Raw genomic sequence first — 24,310 nt, 5'->3', positions numbered from 1 at the left:
GTCCACACCTCGTAAAGTTGACAGTTTTAGTCACGCTTTGACCTCATCTGTCTTCAAAAGTGGTTGAACAACCCACCCTCCGTATCTGCTGGGCCGTTTACGAATACAACCCCCCCCCCAAAATAAAAACAACGGGCTATGCTCTGTTATAGAAGAACACTGACTTTAATTAAACTGTGATAAATGTTTAAGGCAAACGTGTGTCAAAACCGTTTTGTTTCCAGCACGAAGAAGACCAAAGGAAAAAAAGTGGGCCGTTGCCCCCCACCCACCCCACTCGCTAAGGCTCACTTGCAGCCGTCCTTTTTGGGGTCGAGCTTCAGTCCCATGAAGCTCTTTTTTAAAAAAATAAAAAGGAAAGAAAGAAAAAAAGATAGTTTTATTTTTTTTAAAAGAGTATATAAAAGCACATTTTGACATTAGAAAAGTATTAAGAAAAACATAGCACCAACGTAAGAGGCCCTTTGAACATCTTGGAAATGACATTTCTGAAATGTTCCCCCTTAAAAATGCCGTAAAAGGGCGCTACATTTTGGGGACGCAAGAACTCTTATTTATATTTTAATATTCTCTTGAAAACCAGAAGGGATCAAATAGAAAATAATGCCAGAGACTAAAGATGGAAGATTTGCTACTCTTCAAAGGGGATGAAAGAGGAGAGACAAGGAGAAGGCACATCAAATGTCTAGTTACAAGCACCCACACTTTCACCCCTATGCCCTAAACAGCCCCCCAAGTCGGGGGGGTCCTGCAGAATTCCCATTTGACCTCATTCGTTTCGCTTGTGCCATGCAAACTACATTCACAGGATTCAGTTCACAAACCAGCAAACACACCTAAGATATAATACAGTAATGATTGTCTCACATTCCGGAGGTATCACCCACCGCATTCGCACACACGCACGGATTCACAAAAACACACTTCACCCAACTCGGGCAGGGATTTCAGTGGCTCAGGAACACGACACAACACACACTGAAAGGAATCTCTCCTTCTGCCCTGAAATTCCTGGCATCCATTTTGAGTGGCACTCGATCGTCCCTGAGACCCGTCATTCCTACCGGAGTAGGATCCATTGGGATGCCTGCAGCCGCTGGAGAATTGCCAGCGGGCATTGGGCAAAGGAAAGACTGGCAAAAGTGGTGGGCAGAGAGCCAGACGTGGGCAATCCTCTTGGCACAGAACTGACGAGAGCTGGACGCCTTTTGCACACTCCCCATTGGGGCAACACCATCTGGAGTGCGCAGAAACTGCGTCGTCAGATAATGCCAAGTGGCATTCCTTTGGCAACCTCAAATACTGACAAGGAAGAGAGATAACCCCCCACCCCAACAGCGCCCGTTTGCCCGCAGGGGAAAAATGTTACCAAACTGGAGCAGTGGACAATATTCCCAACTTCCTCTGCGGCCGACTTAAGAAAACTTTCCTTAACAGATCGAACGTCTGCAATCCAAAGGCTTGTCCCCTGAGGAACTTTGGCAATCTTGACATCCAAGCCAAGCCCCCCCCCCCCGCTGCCCCCACCCCCTATCTCGGATGGCAAGTTGGAAGTTGGTTCAAGAGCAACACGGGCACCCCTGTTTCTGCCAGTGTGTCAAAAGAGGGTTTGCGTCATCTGGAGAAAAAAAATAATCTTGATTTTTTTGGCAGGCGTCTTTGTTGCAGAGAACAAGAAGGATTGCAACTTGTCTCCTGCAACTCTGCAAATTTGGTTCATACAAACACCGGGAAGTCTGGAGTAAAGCATCAAGTAAGGCTCACCTACCTGCCCGCCGAGGCGAACGTGGGAACGCAAAGTTTCAGATTAGGAAACGAACGAGCAGAAAGACCCTTCAAGGTCTCCAGTGCCTTTATCCCCATCCCACCCCCCCACCCCCCGGGAGTGGCTTCCACCCCATCCAAGCCTTATCCTGGTCTATTGAAATCAGGGTTTGAAGAACGGACAGTCAAGGAAAACAACCAAACGGATGAAAATAGCAGCAGCATTGGTGAGGATTGAAGTCCATGGGGGGTCCAAGCACAGAAAGGCAGCTACAGGGTTGAGAATCTCGTAGCAGCTTTTAAACCATGGTAAACATTTGTAGATTGTCTTTTTTTTTCAGGGGGGGGGATGTGGTGGATTTCGGCCCACTGGGAATTTCCCTGCCTCTGAAAGACCATAGTGGTGGCAAAGGCTCTTCGCAAAGCTCTTTAAAAAAATAAGAAACACCCAGCGAATATTGAAATGGGTCGAAGAAGCGTTCTTTGCACTAAAATACCCCGCAGTGCATTTTTCTCTGCATTTAAGGCATTGTGTAATTTTAAAAGTAAAACAGCGTATGGCACGGTTCGTTTTTTTTATCTCCCCACCCCCACCCCACCCCCATTTTGGCTCCGTGTAGTAGGATTATCGCCCGCTTTGCATCTAGCCCAAAATTCCTCTCTAGGAATTTTTCCTCTCTAGGAATTTTCACATCCGGCTGCAAAATGGCTGCAAAAGTCTATCCCCACCCCCCAAGTTTTACGTTCTTTAAAACAAAAATTGAAAAAGAAAAAAAAAGAAATTTTCCTACTACTTCCCCCCCCCCCCCCCCCCACAGTGCGAACAGCGGGAGAGAAACCCAAGTCAAACTGGCTCATTGCTACAGACAGACGGGGCACTTTGGGATTGCATCCTACAGTTTTCCCGTTTTCAAGTTTTCGCTTTGTTGCTCGCGGCCGGTGGGAAGACGACTCTTCATTCGAGGAGCCTCAGTTTCCCCGTCCGCACACGCCAAGGGGGGAATGGTACCTCTCTGCAGCTCCCCCAAAATCTGTGTTGGTTTTGCGGTGTTTTGTTTTTGTTTTTTTTGTTTTGGCACAACAGGAACGCAAAAAGTCTGGCGAGCATGGAAGAAAGTCGTGGATGGAAAGAATTTTTCTGCAGAGAAGGTCTCCTTTACGGGGGGTCTCGGCTCTTCTCCTTCCACCCGGGAGACCACAGGACCCCCTGCAGCCTAATCGCAGGAGAAATAATCCTTCAGGGGGGCAAAGAGATGGCGGATGACGGGGACACTCCACGACCGCCCAAGCAGCTTCTGGCGTGCCAGGCGCCCCATGTTGGACACGTCGGTGTAGTGGAGGGGGAAGCCAAAGATCCTGTGGGGAGAACAGACCATTAGCCCCTCTGCCCAATCTGCAAGGAGAGAGTTGGGACTCCCCCCTCCCCACAAAGAGGGGGACTCTCTTTGGACCTCCCACACAGTTGGCCCAAAAGACGAATACAGCTGGTCCTCGGCTTACGACCAAATGTTCTATTGCTAAACAAGGCAGTCATTAAATGAATCGTGCCCAATTTTCCCCTCTTCTTCCCACACGTGTCAGGCCTGCAGCCATCTTTTCTTGTGGGTCTTTGGCCTGCCACACTTTCCATTCTTCTACTAGGCATTTTCTATGGTGGGAAAACGGGAGGGGGGATTGTAGGGAGTTAGATGATAAGCAGCCATAACAACATTCCTTTCTAGAAAGCCAAGGTCATCCTTTGTCTCTGCACCTGACCGGTACTGGATGGGTGGAAGCTGCCAGCGTGGCAGTGGGAGATTGGACCATGGGATGGACTGGTGGGGGTGGGGGGAAAGATCTTGAGCTTTCAACTGGCGGGGAAAAACCGGGAAGATTTCAGATTCGGGTTTCCCCAGATGGGCCAACATGGCTCTTTTCATCAATTGGAAGTTTGAGGGATACTTTGCCTCAGACTCTGATTTCCTTTTGGATGCTGATTGGGATCCTGACATCACGGTTGTTACATCACTGCAGTCATTAAGTGAATCATGCACTCATTAAAAAGAGAATCCGGCTTCTCTCATTGACGTCGCTTGTCCGAAACCGGCTGGGAAGGGTTTAGTGAGCTGGACGCTGTTTTACGACCTTTCTTGGAAGAGTTGTTAAGTGAATCAATGTGGTTGCTAAAGTTAGGAACATGGTTGTTAAGTGAATCTGGCTTAAACTTGGCTTGTCAGGTGATCGCAAAAGGGATCACGTGACTCTGGGATGCTGCGACGGTCGTTAAGTGTGAAAAATGGTCATCACTCACTTTTTTCATTGCCGTTATGGTCACTAAACAAACCGTTGTAAGTCGAAGACTATCTGTAATTACTAGTGCCTATAATTGCCTATAACAAATTCCCAAGATTGCCTTTAATCAACGGTCATGAGTGTGAAAAATAGTCATAAGTCACTGTTTTTAACACGGTTGTAACTTACAACACCCCAATCAAGAGCTACCAAACAAGCTAAAAGTAAACAACAACCCAAGTGAGGAACTGCACCTCAAAAATAATAAGACCTCCCCAAAAATAAGGCCAAGAGTTTATTTCAGGCGTCCAAAGAAAATAAGATCCTGTCTTATTTTGGGGGGAAACATGGTACCAAGACGTTTCCCACCAACTTCCTGACAGTGAGAACAATGAATCAGTGGAACAGAAGTTGCCTCCAGAAGTTGTGAATGCCCCAACACTGGAAGTCTTTAAGAAGATGCTGGATAAACATTTGTCTGAAACCAGTATAGGGATTCCTGCCTAGGCAGGGGGTTGGGCTAGAGGACCTCCAAGGTCCCTTCCAACTGTACTATTGTATTGTATTGTATTGTAATACTAACAGGCAACGCAGCACTGATGATGTTACGTAGTAGGGTCATGAAATGTCTGTAGGAAAACCACCCAGCTCAGAGAGCACCGAGGACCCCACAGTCTTCCTCCTCCTCCTCCCTACAAACTCCCCCCATTTCAGCACTGATAGTGTTACCTAGTTGGGTCATGAAACGTCTGCAAGAAAATCACCCAGCTTAGAGAGCCCCAAGGACCCCAGAATTTTAGGGTTGTGTTACATTTCAAGGGGATGTCTGCTTTTTTGACATTTCATGCTGGGAAATGAGAGCATTACTCACAGTCACAGAGAAATGGGTTACCCCTCTGCAGGCTGTAAAACAACACCAAGAAGAAAATGCCGAGGAGATTCCCAAACATCTCAAGAACATGAAAGAGGGAAACAAGAGCCGAAGGAAGTTTTGCAAGACTAGAAAACGATCAGAAAATGGCAATGAGCGTCTCTTCAAACCTGGGTCTGTATGAGAACGTGTGAACACCAATCTATCTGAGCAACGGGTTGGGGAAAACTCTTGGGAGTCTCCAACTTGTAGAATAAATGCAGAATAATCGATTCATTCTCTTTGCCAAGTACAAGGCACAGACGCGACTTGACTTATGACGGTCATTGAGCCAGCAATGTCCGTCGTGAGAGTTGTGAAGATCACCAAGGAGGACCTGATTTTCCAAACATTTTGTGCAAGGTTGTTAAGTGAATGCAGTGGTCATAAAACAAACACTGCTGTCATTAAGCACACCCTGGCTGGGGAATTCTGGGAGTTGAAGTCCTCCCATCTTAAAGCATGCCGAGTGGGGAATTCTGGGAGTTGAAGTCCTCCCATCTTAAAGCATGCCGAGTGGGGAATTCTGGGAGTTGAAGCTCTCGTAAAGCTGCCATAGAGTCTTCCCTATGGGAGCCCTTCCAGGACTGACGTGTTTTCCCACCACTTCCTCCCTCCCTCCTCCCCATCACGGGGGGCTCCCTCACCCTGCCCACTCCTCACTTTTCCAACTCGGTGCACCACAAATCATCGTCCTTCCCGTTCATGGAGACGGGCAGGGTCTGCCCCTTCCCCTGCCGGATGGAGTTGGTCTTTGTCGTGATGGTCCGTATTTTCTTCATCTGCGGAAGGAAAGCGGAGATGAAGACGGCCATTCCGGGGGGGGGGGGGGGAGGTCAGAGGTTCCCGAGCGACCAAGGATGTCGGCACAGGTAGCATTCCTTTCCCCCCCCCTTTTTTTTTTGCATTTGAAATTTTATTTATGTGGGGCAACGTAAGCATTGACAACTTTCTTTCTTTAAAAAATGCAAATGATGGCAAATGGCATCCAGCCCTGGTGATGTTAATTCTATTTAGCAAAGATTTCCCAATAGATTTATAAATCTATTAAGATTATAAATGCCCTATCGCAGAGATGGCGAACCTGTGTGGCACGCGGAGCCATTTGTCAGAGTTCACCCCTTTTTAAAGCCATTTTTCTCCCTCCCCAGGCTCCAGAGGCTTTATGGGAGCATGGGGAGGGCGAAAAGAGCCCCCCCCTCCCCGAGGTCCTCCGGAGGCTTCAGGAGCTTCCCTGAAGCCTCCGGAGCGCAAAAAACCAGCTCTACGGGCAAACCGGAAGTTCGGGACTTCCAGTTTGCTCAGAGGTTCGTTTTGACTGCTCCGGAGGCTTCAGGGAAGCGTCCTGAAGGTCCCTGAAGCCTCCAGAGGGCTTCCAGGGGGAGCGAGGGGGGCTCTTTTCACCTTCCCCAGGCTCCTATAAAGGCTCTGGAGCCTGGGGAGGGTGAAAAAAGCATGCATAAAATGGGGGGGTCGCGCCTCTAGTGCGCGCATGTGCACTGGGTGGGGTCGCGCATTGCATTATGGGTGCGGCATACCTGCACATGCCCCCCCCTGCGCTCCCCCCACTTATGGCACACGAGCCAAAAAAGGTTCGCCATCGCTGCCCTCTCGAATGAAAAAAACACACACACAAAAGCTCGTCACGGTGGTTTCTGAGTGACAGGTAAACAATGGGAGCATTGTCAGCGCAGGTAGCATTCCTAATTGGGGGGGGGTGGGGTGCCTGCTGATTTTTCTTTGCGGCCACCTGGGACGGTCCTTGTAACCGTTGTAAGTATAGGGCTGCCTCTTACTTTCCCCCTTTGGGCATCAGGGTGACCGAGGACCCTGGGCCAGAAAAAAAGGGGGGGCCAACACACACACACACACTTTGCAATCCCGACATCCGGAGGCAGCTGGCATGCACGGACGGGAAACCTTCCGCACCCTCCTTTATCCCAGGCAAGAATAATGGGGGGACAATCGGGGTTACCTTCGCCCTCCGACTGTACTCCAAGCAATCCTGAAGCTCCAGCTTGTCCCCCTTGGAGGGCACCATGGGCCTGGGAAGAGGAAAGATGTCTTGATTTATGTTCACGTTTTTAAATTATATATTGATATATATATATATATATAAATCAAATCAATGGGTGGATAGTGTGGCACCGAGGTGTCACACATTCTGATACAAATAAAGCTAATAAAATTAATTGTAATTATTACATTCAATCAAATTATGTATATATTATTATTAATGATAATAACAATAATAACAATAACAATAATAATAACAATAAATGCTTATATTAGGTTATGGTCCATCATTATTCAATTATTCAATGTTATATCTTGTTATTACTTGTATTGTTATAAAGTGTATACACCAGGGGTGTCCAAACTTGGGAACTTTAAGACTTGTGGACTTCAACTCCCAGACACCCCTGGTATACACTAATATGGATACACAAATGGATAGCCGTTTGTCTGACATGGTATAGGGTTTCCTGCCTAGGCAGGGGGCTGGACTAGAAGACCTCCAAGGTCCCTTCCAACTCTGATATTCAATTCAAATATTCCCCCTTCTCTTCTTTCTATCACTTGTTCTAGCTTTTAATCATAGAGAAAAGGTTTACGAGACTCTGTGATTCACAGTGGGGTCTTTGATGCTCTCTGAGCTTTCTTTTCTTGCAGACGTTTCATGATCCAACTAGGTAATGTCATTAGCGGTAGAAAGGCGGAGGGTTGGAGGAGGAGGATTGGGCAATCTTTCGCCCTCTCTAAGCTTCTCCTCCTTGTCCTCCTCCTCCTCCCCCCTGTCCCCTTCTTCCTCCCCACACACATCCCTCCTTTCAAGCACACAAACGCAGACTAACAGCACATCTGTATTTCAAAAAATCTCACAGACATTCTTGCGTGGGTGGATGTGTGGGTGGGTAAACCACTGAGAAATCTACTTCCCACCTCGCTTTGTAGGGTGCAGGGAACGCTCCCCGGGAAATCACGTCAAAAATACACATGCAATGAGAAAGCACAGAAGGAGAGAGGGAGAGAAAGAGAGGGGGGGAAGAGAGAAAGAGAGGAAGGAAGACGTAGAAGGAGAGAGTGGGAGAGAGACAGGGAGAGAAAGAGGGGAGGAGAGGGAGAGAGACAAAGAGAGAGAGGAGAAACAGAGGGAGAGAAAGAGAGTGGGGAGAGGAGAGGGGCGTAGAGGGAGAGTGGGAGGGAGACAGAGAGGGAGAGAAAGAGGGGAGGAGAGGGAGGGAGGGAGACAGAGAGGGAGAAAGGAGATGGAGAGAAAGAGAGAAGGGGGAGGGAGACAGAGAGAGAGGGAGAACAGAGAGGGAGAGAGGAGAAGCAGAGAGGGAGAGAGTGGGAGGGAGACAGACAGAAAGTGAGGAGAGAGAGGGAAAGAAAGGAAGACAGAGAGGGAGAGAAAGAGAGAAGAAAGAGGTGGAGACACACAGAGGGAGAGAAAGAGGGGAGGAGAGGGAGGGAGGGAGAGGAAGACAGAGGGAGAGAAAGAGGAGAGAGAGACAAAGAGGGAAACAGAAGGGGGAGAGTCTATTACATGGGAGGGGGGAACACTGAAAGATGTTTCCATACACAAAAACGACAAAGGAACACACACACACGCACCCACTGCTGCCTGGGGGAAGTAGTAAAAAAGACATCATGCCCAGCTTAGGAGCCATTTTGTGAGTGTGCAAATCCTCCTCCTTTTCCCAGGTGGGCACAGTCTTCCCTGAAAGGGTCCCTGCTCTCTCGCTCTCCAATTCACAAGTGTACAGGTAATCCTCGACTTACAACCGCTTGTTTAGTGGCCGTTCAAACTTAAAACGGCAGTGAAAAAAAGGACCGCTTTTCACACTTTAGGACCACTGCTGCCTCCTGGGGTCACCCGATCCAAATTCGGAAGCATGGACATAGGATGGGTTGCAACATCCAGGGGATTCCCCTTTTGCGTCGTTCTGACAAGCCAAGAAACTGGGGAATCTGGATTCGCTTAGCAACCATCTCACAAACTAAACAACTTCAGTGAGTCAATTAACAACGGTGGTGAGAAAAGTCATAAAATGGGGGCAAAACTCACAACAAAAAGTTTTGCCGAGCAACATAAACTTAGGGCTCATATTTTGGTCGTAAGTCGAGGACTGCTTGTACAACGTACACCCCAGCCTTTCCAATCTGCTATGGGTGACAGGAGTTGCAAATCAGGAAGCCTTGACGTGACTAATGTAAATGCCCCTGTATTTTCGGTTGTTTCTTTTGTTTCTATGATGTCTATTTTGTGGTGTGTGTTTTTTTCAGGGCTAACACCTCTACTGCAGGAGGGCCGAATGTCAGCCTCTTTGATGCTTGCTTGCTTTCTTGCTATTTGGACTGCCATAGTAACAGGGAGGGGAGAAGATTGGCTTTTGGGAGGGGAAGTGTGCTGGAGGAGGCAGCCTGTGTGAACAAAAAGGGAGGATTGTTCTCATGGTCTACTACACAGCTGAATGGTCGTAAGGTCAACCGTCCTGGAATACCAGATGGGCAAAAGCACCTGAAGATGCCCCCCACATGACACCATTTTGGGTTAGCGCCTTTTGCTTCAGATCTCGCTTTTCTTTCGTTGCTATCATTTCAAACTCAGTAAAAGTGCCTCTTCTCAACAAACATGGAGTTGGGGGTTTCCTTTCTTGGGATTTTGAAGGGAGGCACGCCTGACAGGGAGTTTCTTCACCCTGTAACTTCTTTGGCAGGCCAAGGGCTCGTTCGCGTCCACTTCTCTCTTACCTGTTCATTCCTGGCAGGTTGCCCCAAAAATATCTGGCTCTGTGCGCAGCAGATACTTTGACTGCATCGATCATCACCGGATTGCACTGGAGAGAAAAGAAAGGGCGGTTTAGCACTGATGAGGTTACCTAGTTGGGTCATGAAAGGTCTGCAAGAAAACTATTCGGCTCAGAGAGTACCAAGGACCCCACAGTCCTCCTCCTCCTCCTCCTCCTCTCTGCAAAATGAAATTTAAGGTGGAGCAAAGGCAGGTTTTACACCTGGGCAGGGGAAAATCAAAGGTACCAGGACAGATTAGGCGAAACCTGGCTCAAAAGCAGTCACTGTGAGGGGGATCTTGGAGTCTTAGTGGACGATCCCTTAAACAGGAGCCAGCTGTGTGTGGCGGCAGCCAAAAAAGCCAATACAATCCTTGGTTGCATAAAACAGAGGCATAGAATCAAAATCAGGTGAAGGATTAGAACTGCTTTGTAAAGCTTTAGTAAGGCCACACCTGAAATCCTGCATCCAGTTTTGGTCACCACATTACAAAGGATGTTGAGACTTTGGAGAAAGTGCAGAGAAGAGCAACAAGGAGGATTAAAGGCCTGGAGACAAAAGATATACGAAGGACAGTTGCAGGATTTGGCCAGTCCAGAGAAAAGAAGGATTAGAGGAGACGTGATAGGAGTCCTCCAGTATTTGAGAGGCTGCCCCAAAGAAGAGGGAGGGGTCCACCTGTTCTCCAAAGCACCAGAAGGGAAGAGAAGAAGCAACAGGTGGAAACTAATCAAAGAGAGAAGCAACCTGAAATTAAGGAGAAACTTCCTAACAGTGAGGACAATTAACCAGAGGAATGGTTTGCATCCATAAATTGTGGGTGCTCCAATGCTGGAGACTTTCAAGAAGAGACTGGATAGCTACTGGTCTGAAATGGTCTGAGGGTCTCCTGCTTGAGCAGAGGGTTGGTCTAGAAGACCTCCAAGCTCCCTTCCAGCTCTATTGTATTTTCTATTTTTTCTATTCCCATCCTATTCTATAATTTCTATTTTATTCTTATTTCTATTCTATTCTTTTCTATAATTTCTATTCTATTCTTATTTCTACTCTGTTCTTATTTCTATTTATTCTTTTCTATAATTTCTATTCTATTCTTATTTCTATTCTGTTCTTATTTCTGTTCTATTCTTTTCTATAATTTCTATTCTATTCTTATTTCTATTCTTATTTCTATTCTGTTCTTATTTCTATTTATTCTTTTCTATAATTTCTATTCTATTCTTATTTCTATTCTGTTCTTATTTCTGTTCTATTCTTTTCTATAATTTCTATTCTGTTCTTATTTCTGTTCTATTCTGTTCTATAATTTCTATTCTATTCTTATTTCTATTCTGTTCTTATTTCTATTCCATTCTGTTCTAATTTCTATTCTTTCTATACTATTCTTTCTATTCTATTCTAATTTCTATTCTATTCTTTTCTATAATTTCTATTCTATTCTTATTTCTATTCTTATTTCTATTCTGTTCTTATTTCTGTTCTATTCTGTTCTATAATTTCTATTCTATTCTTATTTCTATTCTTATTTCTATTCTGTTCTTATTTCTATTCCATTCTATTCTAATTTCTATTCTTTCTATACTATTCTTTCTATTCTATTCTAATTTCTATTCTATTCTTTTCTATAATTTCTATTCTATTCTTATTTCTATTCTGTTCTATTCTTTCTATTCTATTCTATAATTTCTATTCTATTCTTATTTCTATTCTAATTTCTATTCTAATTTCTATTCTATTCTTATTTGCCCTCTCCTAAGCCGCCTGGACCACAGCTCCCAAAATTGCCCAGCTAACCCTGGTTTACACCAGGGGTGTCCAAACTTGGGAACTTTAAGACTTGTGGACTTCAACTCCCAGAATTCCCCAGCCAGCCTGGCTGGGGAATTCTGGGAGTTGAAGTCCACAAGTCTTAAAGTTTCCAAGTTTGGACACCCCTGATTTACACTAAGCAGCCTCTGACGTTCCCGTCTCAGGAGGACGCCTGCCGGCTGCAAAGGACAAAAACTTCACGGCAGCCCCCCAAAGCCCCCCCCCCCATTTTCTTGGTCTCTGGCCCACCCAGGGCCGTTTTTTACCTCCAGGAATCGGCAGATATCCCTTTTGTCGTTGACCCGCATGGAGACCACGTTTTCGAAGAGCCAGAAGAAGGGACGGTCTTCTCCAACTTTGGGACGGGTGTAATTCAGGAGGTGGTAGAACTCAAAGAAGAGCCGGCCGGTCCCTTCTGTTGGCCAGAAGGGTCAAGGAAGGGGTGGGGGGGTTAAAAGAAGAGCTCGGTGCCCCGGAATCCGATCCAAGCCCCCCCCCCCAAAAACGGATTTCAAATCCCTCCGCTTACCATACAAACCTTTTCTGGCGGGGTTTACCATGGACAGATCATTGCAGGGGCTTCCGCCAATCACCAAATCGAAGGGACCCCACTTGTCAATCTGCAAGGGAGACCCTCGTTACAGCGCGGCCCCCGTCCCTGCTTCCTTCTTTTTAAAAGGAACTAGTCCTCGTGTTAGAAAGGTAACTGAGCTTACGTTATCACGGTCGTAAGTCTTTGGGCTCTAAATTGGGTCGCCCGTACAGACGACCTAATGTTATGACCTGTGTTTTGGGGCCGTCGTTAGGCCAACGTGACATTGCTATGCGAACCACGGGTTCGATAGGGGCTGTTTTTTTGCGGAAAACTGGAAGGCAGTTCCAGGTTATGTCAAAAACAGTCATAGGATACAGTCACATGAAACTGCGTGCTGCAGGTTTGTCGTGAAATGACTGTGAGGAAATAAGCAAACTCTGAGAGCAATGAAGACACCAGAGTTCTCCTCCTTCTCCCTTATCCATTCTCCCCTAGTACTGATGATGTTACCTAGTTGGGTCACAAAACGTCTATGAGAAAACCACCCAGCTTAGAGAGCATCAAGAGCAACAATTTTTTTCCTCCTCCTCCTCCACCTGTTCCTCTGTCACTGATGATATTCCCTTGTTGGGTGATGAAAAGTCTGCAAGAAAATCAGGGCTTGGTTTTTCTCGCAGACGTTTCATTACTCAAACTAGGTAACGTCATCAGTGCAAATAAGCGTCCTCAGAATTAAAGTTCCAGGGAAAACAAAAATGATTTGACTTTTTGCAATTTCCTTCTGTACAACATTTCCACCTCGGTGTACCTCCATTGTAAATGCACTTCTCCCCCCTTATTTCCGTTTCTCTTTGTCTATATACATATAATACTATTATATACAGTCCTTAATTCACAATCCTTCTTTCCATTTATACATGTTTATCTCTACCTTGCAAAAATGCATATTTTTTTCTTTTTTAAAAAAACCTGTTCAATATTTTTTTGTGTGTTTTTAAAAAAGAATGATTTGACTTAGTCTGCTTGTCTCAAAGGTGCTTTTTTTCCCCCCCCAAGAGGCAACTGGACTTCCTGTTTTTTTTCTTTTGAAGACGTTTTGCTTCTCATCCCAGAAGCTTCTTCCGCTCTGACTGGATGGTGGGGAAGGGAAGGATGGATACTCCTTGCAGACAAAGCTGGTCCTTTGCATCCTTTTTAGAGGGTCGTCGAGTCCGCTTGGAGGAATGTTTCAAGTCTTTCAACAATCCTCTAAAAGGGGTGTCAAACTCGATTCCATTGAGGGCCGCATCAATACAATACAATACAATAGTAGAGTTGGAAGGGACCTTGGAGGTCTTCTAGTCCAACCCCCTGCCTAGGCAGGAAACCCTATACCGTTTCAGACAAATAGCTTCAGGGGTTGTTTGACCTCGGGGAGCCCGGGATGGACGTGGCCAGGGTGGGCATTGACAGCTTGACATCACTCGTATTGTGGGCACATGGGGGGGGGGGTTGTCCGGGTGCTCTACCAGTGAAGACAGGCTCCCGAGTTCCGTTTTCGGCTGCAACGTCCTCCTGCAAATCTCTGCCAGCGAAAATGGACCTTGGGAGGGATGCTCCCAAGCTCCATTTTCACTGGCAGAGGCACCGTGGGCTGGTCCTTCACTGTTTCCAGGGCCCAGGGGTGAAATCCTCCCGGTTTGGCCCGATTTGGCCGAACCAGTAGGGATGATTGCCTTTGGTTCTATGAACCGATAGTAAAAAAAAAAAAAGCAGCTGTGAGCCGTGCGATTGGCAGAAGCTTTTTCCCGCTTTTTAAAGCATGTTTTCCTTACCGGTTCACCCAAATGCTTTAAAAAGTTTAAAAAGTTGCTGAAAGTGGTGGGGGGGGGGGAGTTGGCCATGCCCACCCAGTCACATGACCCCCCTCCCACCAAGCCACGCCCACAGAACCGATTGGGGTGGGTGGGGTGTTATTAGATATCACCACTAAGCGCACAGACAGACACACACACCCCAGGCCTTGAGGTTGACTCTCCTGCTCTAGAAGGAAGCAAATGACCAGCTGTCTGCAAGGAGTATAAACAGAGAACTGAAGAAGCTTCTCGGATGAGAGGCGAAACCTCTTCAGGAAGAAAGAGCCAGGAAGTCCAGCTGCCTCTTGAAAAAAAGCACCTTTTGGAGTTCTCGCTTTGGCAGCACATATACTAAAATTGGAACAATACAGAGAGAAGATTAGCATGGCCCCTGCGCAACGACTAATATTCCCCCGGATGAATTAGTGATTCGGAAAATTCTAGGTTGTGCAGAAATGGGCGAATTAACATTAAGATTAAAGGACAAGGAGGAGTCCGAATGCTATGAAATTTGGGGTAATTGGTATAAATGGTTGCATGACAGAAATGAAGTTAATTTAGCCAAAAGCAATAGAGAAATGTATAGAACTGTGAATGTATATAAATATAGAAGCGATATAAGATACGATGACACAGCAATGTTAACGTGATGATTGAATGTTGTTATAGATTTATAGATTGGGGGGGGGGGGGACACAATAAAAATCTATTTAAAAAGAAAAGAAAAAAGCACCTTTGGGACAACCAGGGCCTGCATGGCTGAGAATCCCCAAAGACATCAAAGCCTGCTGGGCTGGCTTTGGAAAGGGATGCTAGGCTGCTGCCTCTTTTGACTCCCACCACTAACCCTCCAATAAATGGCCTGCCTTGAGGCATTTCCCTCCCGAACGCCGGATTCCTTACGTGTCTCTTGGTGATGTTCCGGACGTCATGCACGTATCGGATGTTCCCTTCGTGGCGCACGGTCCCCACCGAGATGGAGTCCTCGCAGATCTCCGAAGCGATGTATTTGTCCACCTGGATGCCCAGATCCCGCAGAACCAGGTAACCTAGGAAAGCAGAAAGGTCAGGGATGGGAAGAGGATCCTTTTGGGAGGGGTGGGTGAGGAGCAGGCAGCCCGGGAAAAATCCACCTTGTGTCGCTGGGGAAAAAGGATGTGCAACCCTCCCATTTCAAATGGACACCCTGTAATATTTGTGCTTATAAAACAATCATATTTGTGCTTATAAAACAATCATATCTGTGCTTATAAAACAATCATATTTGTGCTTATAAAACAATAATATTTGTGCTTATAAAACAATATTTGTGCTTATAAAACAAGTGTTTGTGTACTTTTGTGTCACTTGTGTACTTTTTCCAGTACATAAGTGCACAGCTAGTCCTCGGTTTACGACCACAATTGAGCCCAGCATTTACATTGCTAAGCGAGATGGCTGTTAAATGAATTTCTGCCCCATTTTGCATCCCTTCTTGCCCCTTTTTTGCTAAGCGAATCCCTGCAGTGGTTAAGTTAGTCACGCGGTTGCTAAGTGAATCTGTCTCCGCCGTTGACTTTGATCGTCAGAAGGTCGCAAAAGGGGATTACGTGACCCCACCCCCGAGACCCCATCATAAATGTGCATCAGTTGCCAAGGATTTTGATCAGGTGACCCCGGGGGACGCTGGAACAGTCGTAAGTGTGAAACGGTCATGATTTCCTTTTTTTCAATGCCGTTGTAACTTCGAACGGTCACTAAACAAACCACCGTAACTCGAGGACTACTCACACACGCCAAGTGGAATGGTTGCCAATAAAAAGGAGTGAGTTACAGGAAGGAAAAAAAAATCTTTTGATAAAAGGACGAAGAAGAAGCGATAGAGAGCTTTAAAGAAGGAAACTGATTCTCCCCAATTTTGTGCCAAGACGGAAACTTTGTGGAGGAAGATGGTAGTAGAAATTACGGTGGGTCTTGCCATTTTCCTCACAGCGGCTTGACGTGGTAGAGCCGCACATTTCTCCCTGCTTTACGACACTGCCAGTTTTCCTGAAGGCATCGCTGCTAAGGGGGTTTATTTATTTAGAGTGTGACAAAAAAATGTTAAAAAGCACATCACAATCACTTTCTCCATGAGCAGACAGGAAATTCTTCCCTCTCTTCTTTCACACAATGGAGTGTGAAATTTCTGTAAGGGAACCCGACATCTGTTAAGTGAGCTTTTGCCCCCGTTTTACAACTTTTCTTGTCCAGTTGTTAAGTGAATTGCTGCCATTATATAGTCAATATGTGACTCAATCAGAATAGAGCTGGAAGGGACCTTGGAGGTCTTCTAGTCCAGCCCCCTGCTCAATCAATCAATCAGAATAGAGCTGGAAAGGACCTTGGAGGTCTTCTAGTCCAGCCCCCTGCTCAATCTATCCATCAATCAGAATAGAACTGGAAGGGACCTTGGAGGTCTTCTAGTCCAACCCCCTGCTCAATCAATCAATCAGAGTAGAGCTGGAAAGGACCTTGGAGGTCTTCTAGTCCAGCCCCCTGCTCAATCCATCCATCAATCAGAATAGAGCTGGAAAGGACCTTGGAGGTCTTCTAGTCCAGCCCCCTGCTCAATCTATCCATCAATCAGAATAGAACTGGAAGGGACCTTGGAGGTCTTCTAGTCCAACCCCCTGCTCAATCAATCAATCATAGTAGAGCTGGAAAGGACCTTGGAGGTCTTCTAGTCCAGCCCCCTGCTCAATCCATCCATCAATCAGAATAGAGCTGGAAAGGACCTTGGAGGTCTTCTAGTCCAGCCCCCTGCTCAATCAATCAATCAGAGTAGAGCTGGAAAGGACCTTGGAGGGCATTAATACGTTACACCTGAGCAAGGACTCACCTGTAGCGATGCCGTCGAAGAGTGATAACACCCGGATGGCCTGCCGTTTTGCAGCTGGGATGGCAGGGTAGATTTTGGGTGCCTCCTTTGATGGGGTGAGAGGACAAAAAAAAAAAGAGGCATGTGTGAGACACACAAAAACCCACACTAGCAGCTGTTAGGTGGGTCAGTTTGGCACCACCAACGTTAGCCTCCGTCCCTCTCCTAAGTCTGGAGAATTATTCATTTCGCTACTCCGATTCAAGGAGGAGGGAATATAATACTGGTAGTCCTCGCTTTACGGCTATAACTGAGTCTGGAATTTAGATTGTAAGACATTGCAGTCATTAAGCAAGACACCTAGGCGACCGTCAAACAATCCCAATCCCCACTGTCTCCCTCTTGCAGTCGTTAAGTGACTCGAAGCAGTCGTTAAGCAGTCTTTTAAGCAAAAGAACTACAGGTTGTAAAACTTACAACCACAATGGTGCCCAAAATGTAAGTTGATAAGCGAGACAGGGGTTTAGTGGGGTTTGTCCCATTTTGCAACCTTTCTTGCCACATTTGTTAAGTGAATCACTGCAGTTGTGAAGTTAGTCACACGGTCATTAAGTGAATCTGCCTTCCCCCATTGCCTTTGCTGGTCAGAAGGTCACAAAAGGAGATCATGTGGCCTTGGGACACTGCAACCGTCGTAACTATGAATCAGATGACAAGCGTCTCTGAATTTTGATCCTATGACCCCAGGGATGCTGCAACAGTCATACGTATGAAGCAGGGTCCTCCAAGTTATTTTTTTCAGCACTGTTGTAATTTTGAATGGTCACTAAATGATTGGTTGTAACTCAGGGGCTGTCTGTACCTACTAAAATGGGGAATGGGGGGCAGGCAGCTCCCCTCTTCAAAAGGGAAAGGAAGGCTGGGCTGGAAAAATAAAGCTGCAAAACACCAAATACACTTCCCGTGTTTTGGATTAAAAATAATAATAATCAGGAAAATAAGTTTTCCCCAGCCTCAAAAGCCAAAAAGCTGCCGGATGGTTGAATTTTGTACAAATCTCTCCAAAAAAAACAGTGATTTCTTCTTAAGGCGGCTGGGTGAAGACCATCCCTTATGATTGACTGCGTGGATTTTTGTAACAGAATAACAGAGTTGAAAGGGACCTTGGAGGTCTTCTAGTCCAACCCCCTGCCTAGGCAGGAAACCCTATACCGTTTCAGGCAGATGTCTATCCAACATCTTCTTAAAGACTTCCAGTGTTGGGGCATTCACAACTTCTGGAGGCAACTTCTGTTCCACTGATTAATTGTTCTAACTCTCAGGAAATTTCTCCTCAGTTCTAGGTTGCTTCTCTCCTTGATTAGTTTCCACCCATTGCTTCTTGTTCTACCCTCGGGTGCCTTGGAGAATAGTTTGACTCCCTCTTCTTTGTGGCAACCTCTGAGATATTGGAACAATGCTATCATGTCTCCCCTAGTCCTTCTTTCTCTTAAGCTAAACATACCCAGTTCCTGCAACCGTTCTTCATATGTTTTAGTCTCCAGTCCCCTAATCCTCTTTCTTGCTCTTCTCTGCACTCTTTCTAGAGTCTCCACATCTTTTCTACATCGTGGCGACCAAAACTGAATGCAGGATTCCAAGTGTGGCCTTACCAAGGACTTATAAAGTGGTATCAACACTTCACGTGATCTTGATTCTATTCCTCTGTTGATGCAGCCTAGAACTGTGTTGGCTTTTTTGGCAGCTGCTGCCCACGGCTGGCTCCTATTTAAATGCTTGTTCACTAGGACTCCAAGGTCCCTTTCACAGTTACTACCACCTATACTGTACCTGTGCATTCCGTTTTTGTTGCCTAAATGTAGAACCTTACTCTTTTCACCATTGAATTTCATTTTATTAGATAGTGCCCAATGTTCAAGTTTGTCAAGATCCTTCTGTATCTTAAGCCTATCTTCTGGAGTGTTGGCTATTCCTGCCAGCTTGGTGTCATCTGCAAATTTGATGAGTTCCCCATTTATTCCCTCATCCAAATCATTGATGAAGATGTTGAAGAGTACTGGGCCTAAAACAGAGCCTTGAGGTACTCCACTGCATACCTCCCTCCATGTAGATGCAGTTCCATTGAGGACTACACGTTGAGTGCGGTTGGTCAGCCAGTTATGAATCCATCTGGTGGTGATGCTGTCCAACCCACATTCTTCTACTTTATCTAGTAGTAGGTTATGGTCTACCTTATCAAATGCCTTACTTTCTGGAAAAGCTGGCAAGGAGGAGGGGACACCCTCTTTTCAATGGCTGGAGGGGGGCAGCTAAGCTTATCTCCCCTTCCCTCCCCCCCCAACTCCATTCCTTACATATTCCTGCCCTTCCTCGCTGGTGAAGAACTCCTTCAGGCGTGTATTCCAATCCCGCCGTCGGAGCAGAAGGCCATAGCGCTGTGGCGGCCGGCACATGTAGCAGCTCCATGGCTCCTCCTTCCGTGCGGCTTCCGCCGAGCCCCGTCCCACCAACGTGTTCAAACAGTCCACGCAAAAGCAGCTGCAAAAGACATGGGAAATCGTAGAAGCCACAATGAAGTCACAATGTCGTAGCCCCTCCCCCCCATTGCAAGGCCGCAGCCGTCCTTGGCTGATGACCGCAGTTGAGCCCACCAATCTCCATTGCCAAGTGAGACGGTCGTTAAGGGAGCTTTGGCCCGTTTTGCAATCTTTCTTGACATCAGCGTTAAGAGAATCATGACAGTTGCTAAGAAGGTCACATGGTTGCAAAGCGAATCTGAGATCCCCTATTGGCTTGTCAGAAAGTCACAAAGGGGGATCACATGACCCCGGGAAACGGCAATCGTCATAAAGGCAAGCTTAATTACAGGCTTAATTATGGTTGTAAGTCACTACCTGTTTCCAAGCTAACTTCAACAGCAAAGGCTGTCTGTCTATCTGTCTATCTATATCTAACACACTCTCTGTCTCTGTCTGTCTGTCTATATGTATCTATCTTATCCCATCAACTATTATCCATGTCGATCTGTCTATCCAACCTACCTACCTATTTTACATAATGTATCTTTATCTCTATCATCTATCCATTATGTGTGTGTATGTATCTGTGTGTATGTATATATATATTTTAAGCCCACAGCTTGAAGATGGCAGGTGTGATCCTGCCGAAACGTTGCAAAGACAATCTCAACCTTACACGGGAAAAGACCCGAATACAACAAAACCAGCTTTTATATATATATATATATATATATATATATATATATATATATATATATATATATATATATATATATATATATATATATATATATATATATATACACACACACACACACACACACACACACACACACACACATACATATCCATATCTCTATATCTCTATATCTCTATATCTCTATATTTCTATCATCTATCCATTATCTGTCTATCTATCATCTATCTAATCCAGTGGTTCTCAACCTGTGGGTCGGGACCACTACCCCTGATCTAATCTGTTTATCTATGTATCTATCTTATGATATCAACTATCAATCTGTCTATCCATCCTATATCTACCCACCTACCTATTCTACATAATGTATCTCTCTCTCGCTCTCTATCTATCTATCTCTATCTATGACTCTATCATCTATCCATTATGTATATATCCATATCTCTATATCTATCATCACATCACCTATCCATCCATCTAACCATATCTCTATCAATTTCTTATCATATCAACAATCCATCCATCCAGCCATATTTCTATCTATCAATTTATCATATCAACTATCTATCTAATTATATCAACTATCTATCCATCCATATCTCTATCAATCTGTTATCATATCAATTTATCTCTAGCTATCCATCCATCTAGCCATATCTGTCTGTCTGTCTATCTATCATATCAACTATCTATCTATCTATCTATCTATCTATCTATCTATCTATCTATCTATCTATCTATCTATCTATCATCTATCGTCTATCTATCTATCACCTATCTATCATCTATCTATCTATCTATCTATCTATCTATCTATCTATCATCTATCTATCTATCTATCTATCTATATCATCTATCTATCTATCTATCTATCTATCTATCTATCTATCTATCTATCTATCTATCATCTATCTATCTATCTATCTATCTATCTATCTATCTATCTAATCATATCAACTATATATCTATATATCCATCCATCCATATCTCTATCAATCTGTTATCATATCAACAATTTATCTCTAGCTATCCATCCATCTAGCTATATCTGTCTGTCTGTCTGTCTATCATATCTATCTATCCATCTATCCATCCATCCATCCATCCATCCATCCATCCATCCATCTATCTAATCATATCAACTATCTATCTATCTATTCATCCATCCATATCTCTATCAATCTATCTTAGCATATCAACAATATATATCCTATCCTATTCTATCCTATCTATCTATCCATCAAACCACCCACCCATCCATATCTTTATCTATAAACCTATCATATCAACTATCTGTCTATCCATCCATTATCCAGCTAGCTCTCTCCTTCCTTAATGGCCAGTGCCCAGTGGAGGAATTGCCCACCTGAAGCAACTGGCAGTGTCGCAGAGAAGTAACTCGCTTCCTTCACAGCAGATGGTGCAGTACGTCTGGTACCCGTCTTCGTCATACATGTAGAAAAGTTCCAGAAACCGGTCCTAGGAGAAAATCACATGTCACATGAAGAAAACTGTCATTTTCTGTCCAAGTTTACCCGTGTCACTGCAAAGTAGTCTTCCCTAAACATTTGAGATGGGCAGCAAATTAGATTGAAACAACAGTCAAAGAAGCTTCAAGAGGCCAGTCCGATGGCCTCTAAAAACCAAAATCTTAGGAAAGGATTCTTGGCTATTTAGAATTTTCCTGCCGAAGAAGCCTCATCATCATCATCCTATTGAGATGAGCTGCAACTGAGGAAAGGTAAACCATCCCAGCCCTGCCTCGGCCAGGTGAAGGGATTTACCTGATGCCAGGTAAAAGCAGAGCCCTTGCCCGCCTCATGCCCAACTTACCTGGCACGTGCTGCAGAGTCTCCCTTCAAACAGCGGGTGGTCGGTGACTGGATTCTTCTTTCCACAGGACAGGCAGCTGTCTGTTGAAAGAGAGTTCAGGATAGACACCTCCCCCCCCATAAGCAATCCTATAGGCAGCCTCCAGATGTTCTGGACTTCAGTTCCCAGAATCCACCAGGCTCCAGCACCAGCCAGGGAAAGGAACTTAAAATCCATTCCATTCATTTTGGAGAATTGGGGTTCTGAGGCCTTTCGGGACAACAGCCACACATCACCTCTTCCCCCCCCCCCCAACCCCCCATCTCCTGCCTGCTCCCCAAAACTAAACAGACCTGGAGAAATAGGTGTTGACCGTGTAGTTCAGTTCAAAGTTGACCCCTTTAAGTTCCGACTCCCAGAATTCCCTAGCTTACACGTGGATTTCTCAAACCCCTTTGAGGTAGGTGGACTTCCAACTCCCAGAGTCCCCCCAGGCTGTATAATGAGCTGCTCCTAAACCATTTGTTTCTCAAACATTTTTTAAGCTTTGTGGGCTTCAACTCCCAGAATCCCCCAGACATCTGCCTCCACCAGTGTTTCTCAAACCTCCTTAAGATGGATAGACTTCAACTCCCAGAACTCCCCAGCCATTAGTATTTTCAAGTCACCACAAGATGCATGGACTTCATCTCTCAGAATTCTATAGCTCCCAGAAGAGAAGCTGGCTGGGGAATTATGGGAGTTGAAGTCCACCTGTCTTAAAGGGCCCAAATTTGAGAGACCCTGACTTAGATGTTGCCCATTATCAAAACACGGGAATAGTCCATTCACTTGAGCCCAGATGCCAAGAAAGAAATTGATTTCCACCTTCCAAAAAGGAGGGAAGGGACTTCAAAACTCAGCGTCCAGAAGATGCAAATTAGCAGTTGGATAAATGACTCAGACATATGGCTGAACTTCTGATTGGCCACATCTCCAAGAAGGGAGCATTTGCCATGGGACTTCACCCCCCAGCCCAACACAAATCCACCCAATACAGGCAGTCCTCGACTTACGACCACAACAGAGCCCAACATTTCCGTTGCTAAGAGAGACAGTTAGTTGAATGAAGGTTGCCCCATTTTTTGCCATCTTTCTTGCCAAAGTTGTTAAGCGAAACCCTGCAGTTGTTAAGTTGGTAACCCGGTTGTTAAGCGAAACTGGCTTCCCCTGGCTCACCAGAAGGTGGCAGAAGGGGGAATCACGTGACCCCTAAATGCTGCAACGGTCGTAAATACGAGTCGGTGGCCAAGCAGGTGGATTCTGATCACGTGATGGCAGGAATGTTGCCACTGTTGCGTGGAAAGGAGTTTCTAAGGCACTTTTTTCCCGGCGCCGTTGTAACTTGGAATGGTCATTAAAGGAGTAGTTGCAAGCTCCTTACCTTCTAAAGTCTTTCTGTTATTTTTGGCTTCAGAAACCATCCGTTCTGCAAAAGGATCACAAAAATCGTTTCGTGAGCAACCGAGAAGAGATAGGTACAGAAAGGACTCTTCCCCCACCAAAAAAAGGGGAAGCTTTAAAGGAGCCCCCCAGAATTGCCGGGTGAAACACACACACCGAATCTTTACCCCAAAGACCCCACAAATGCCAGGCCCCCATCCCAGCCTCCCCGCCCCCACCCTCCTTGTTGAAGTGACACACACACACACACCTCTGGATCGGTTCTCCGGCGCTTCCTTACTGCTGGTGCTGCTGGTACTGCTGGACCCATTGGTCCTAGATCGCTTGGGTGGGGGCGCAAGATCGGGGGGGCTCGAGTCCTCTATGATGATGGCGGGAAACGGTTTAATGTCTGCAAAAAATAGATAAGTAGGTAGGTAGCCCTGGGGAGGGGAGGGGGTTTCCTACCGTTTCGGCCCGCTTTGGCTGGATCAGTAGCGGCAAGCTGGCTGGCTCACAGAACCAGCAGCGACCCAGGCTGGCCACGCCCCCGAACAGGTGCCCCAGTTGCCACCGTCATATTTTTGAGTTCTGCGCATGCACAGAAACGATTTCTGTTGAATGATGCATGCGCCCACAGCGCATACCCATCACAGGTGCGAAGGGCGCCCACAAGCGAGCCAGCCGTGTTATTTGCAATAAATGCGCTAACGCTTGGGGAAGGGTGTTTGGAGCTCAAGTAGGGTCCAGGATAAATGGCATTTGGAAGAAATTGTTTCACCCCTCTGCCCTAGAGCAGAGTTTCTCAACCTTGGCCACTTGAAGATGTCCGGATTTCAACTCCCAGAATTCCCCAGCCAGCATTCGCTGGCTGGGGAATTCTGGGAGTTGAAGTCCGGACATCTTCAAGTGGCCAAGGTTGAGAACTCTGCCCTAGAGACACCGATAATCAATCCCCAGTCTCACCTATAATTATAATACAATATAATAATAATAATACAATACAATAGCAGAGTTGGAAGGGACCTTGGAGGTCCTCTAGTCCAACCCCCTGCCTAGGCAGGAAACCCTATACCGTTTCAGACAAATGGCTATCCAAC

The 24,310-nt window shown here is 45.8% G+C and overlaps 1 protein-coding gene across 1 annotated transcript in view; it reads right to left on the bottom strand.

Annotated features, from left to right (window-relative positions):
- Positions 1 to 2,572: 2,572 nt before the first annotated feature.
- DNMT3B (DNA methyltransferase 3 beta) overlaps positions 2,573 to 24,310 on the bottom strand; it is a gene marked incomplete at its 5' end in the record, with an annotated part of 31,997 nt that continues 10,259 nt past the window's right edge. The window contains 13 exons of the mRNA XM_081948138.1: positions 2,573 to 3,120; positions 5,609 to 5,727; positions 6,921 to 6,990; positions 9,704 to 9,789; positions 11,818 to 11,966; positions 12,081 to 12,171; positions 14,825 to 14,970; positions 16,782 to 16,866; positions 19,115 to 19,298; positions 21,343 to 21,455; positions 21,810 to 21,889; positions 23,212 to 23,256; positions 23,482 to 23,622. Coding sequence (XP_081804264.1) covers positions 2,979 to 3,120; positions 5,609 to 5,727; positions 6,921 to 6,990; positions 9,704 to 9,789; positions 11,818 to 11,966; positions 12,081 to 12,171; positions 14,825 to 14,970; positions 16,782 to 16,866; positions 19,115 to 19,298; positions 21,343 to 21,455; positions 21,810 to 21,889; positions 23,212 to 23,256; positions 23,482 to 23,622 — 1,451 coding nt within the window. The 3' untranslated portion in view covers positions 2,573 to 2,978. The remainder of the gene's footprint in view (positions 3,121 to 5,608; positions 5,728 to 6,920; positions 6,991 to 9,703; positions 9,790 to 11,817; positions 11,967 to 12,080; positions 12,172 to 14,824; positions 14,971 to 16,781; positions 16,867 to 19,114; positions 19,299 to 21,342; positions 21,456 to 21,809; positions 21,890 to 23,211; positions 23,257 to 23,481; positions 23,623 to 24,310) is intronic.

Source organism: Natrix helvetica (genome assembly GCF_964273705.1).
Source record: "Natrix helvetica genome assembly, chromosome: 3".
In the NCBI taxonomy this organism is placed as follows: Eukaryota; Metazoa; Chordata; class Lepidosauria; order Squamata; family Natricidae; genus Natrix; species Natrix helvetica.
This window is presented reverse-complemented; position numbering and strand designations above follow the sequence as displayed.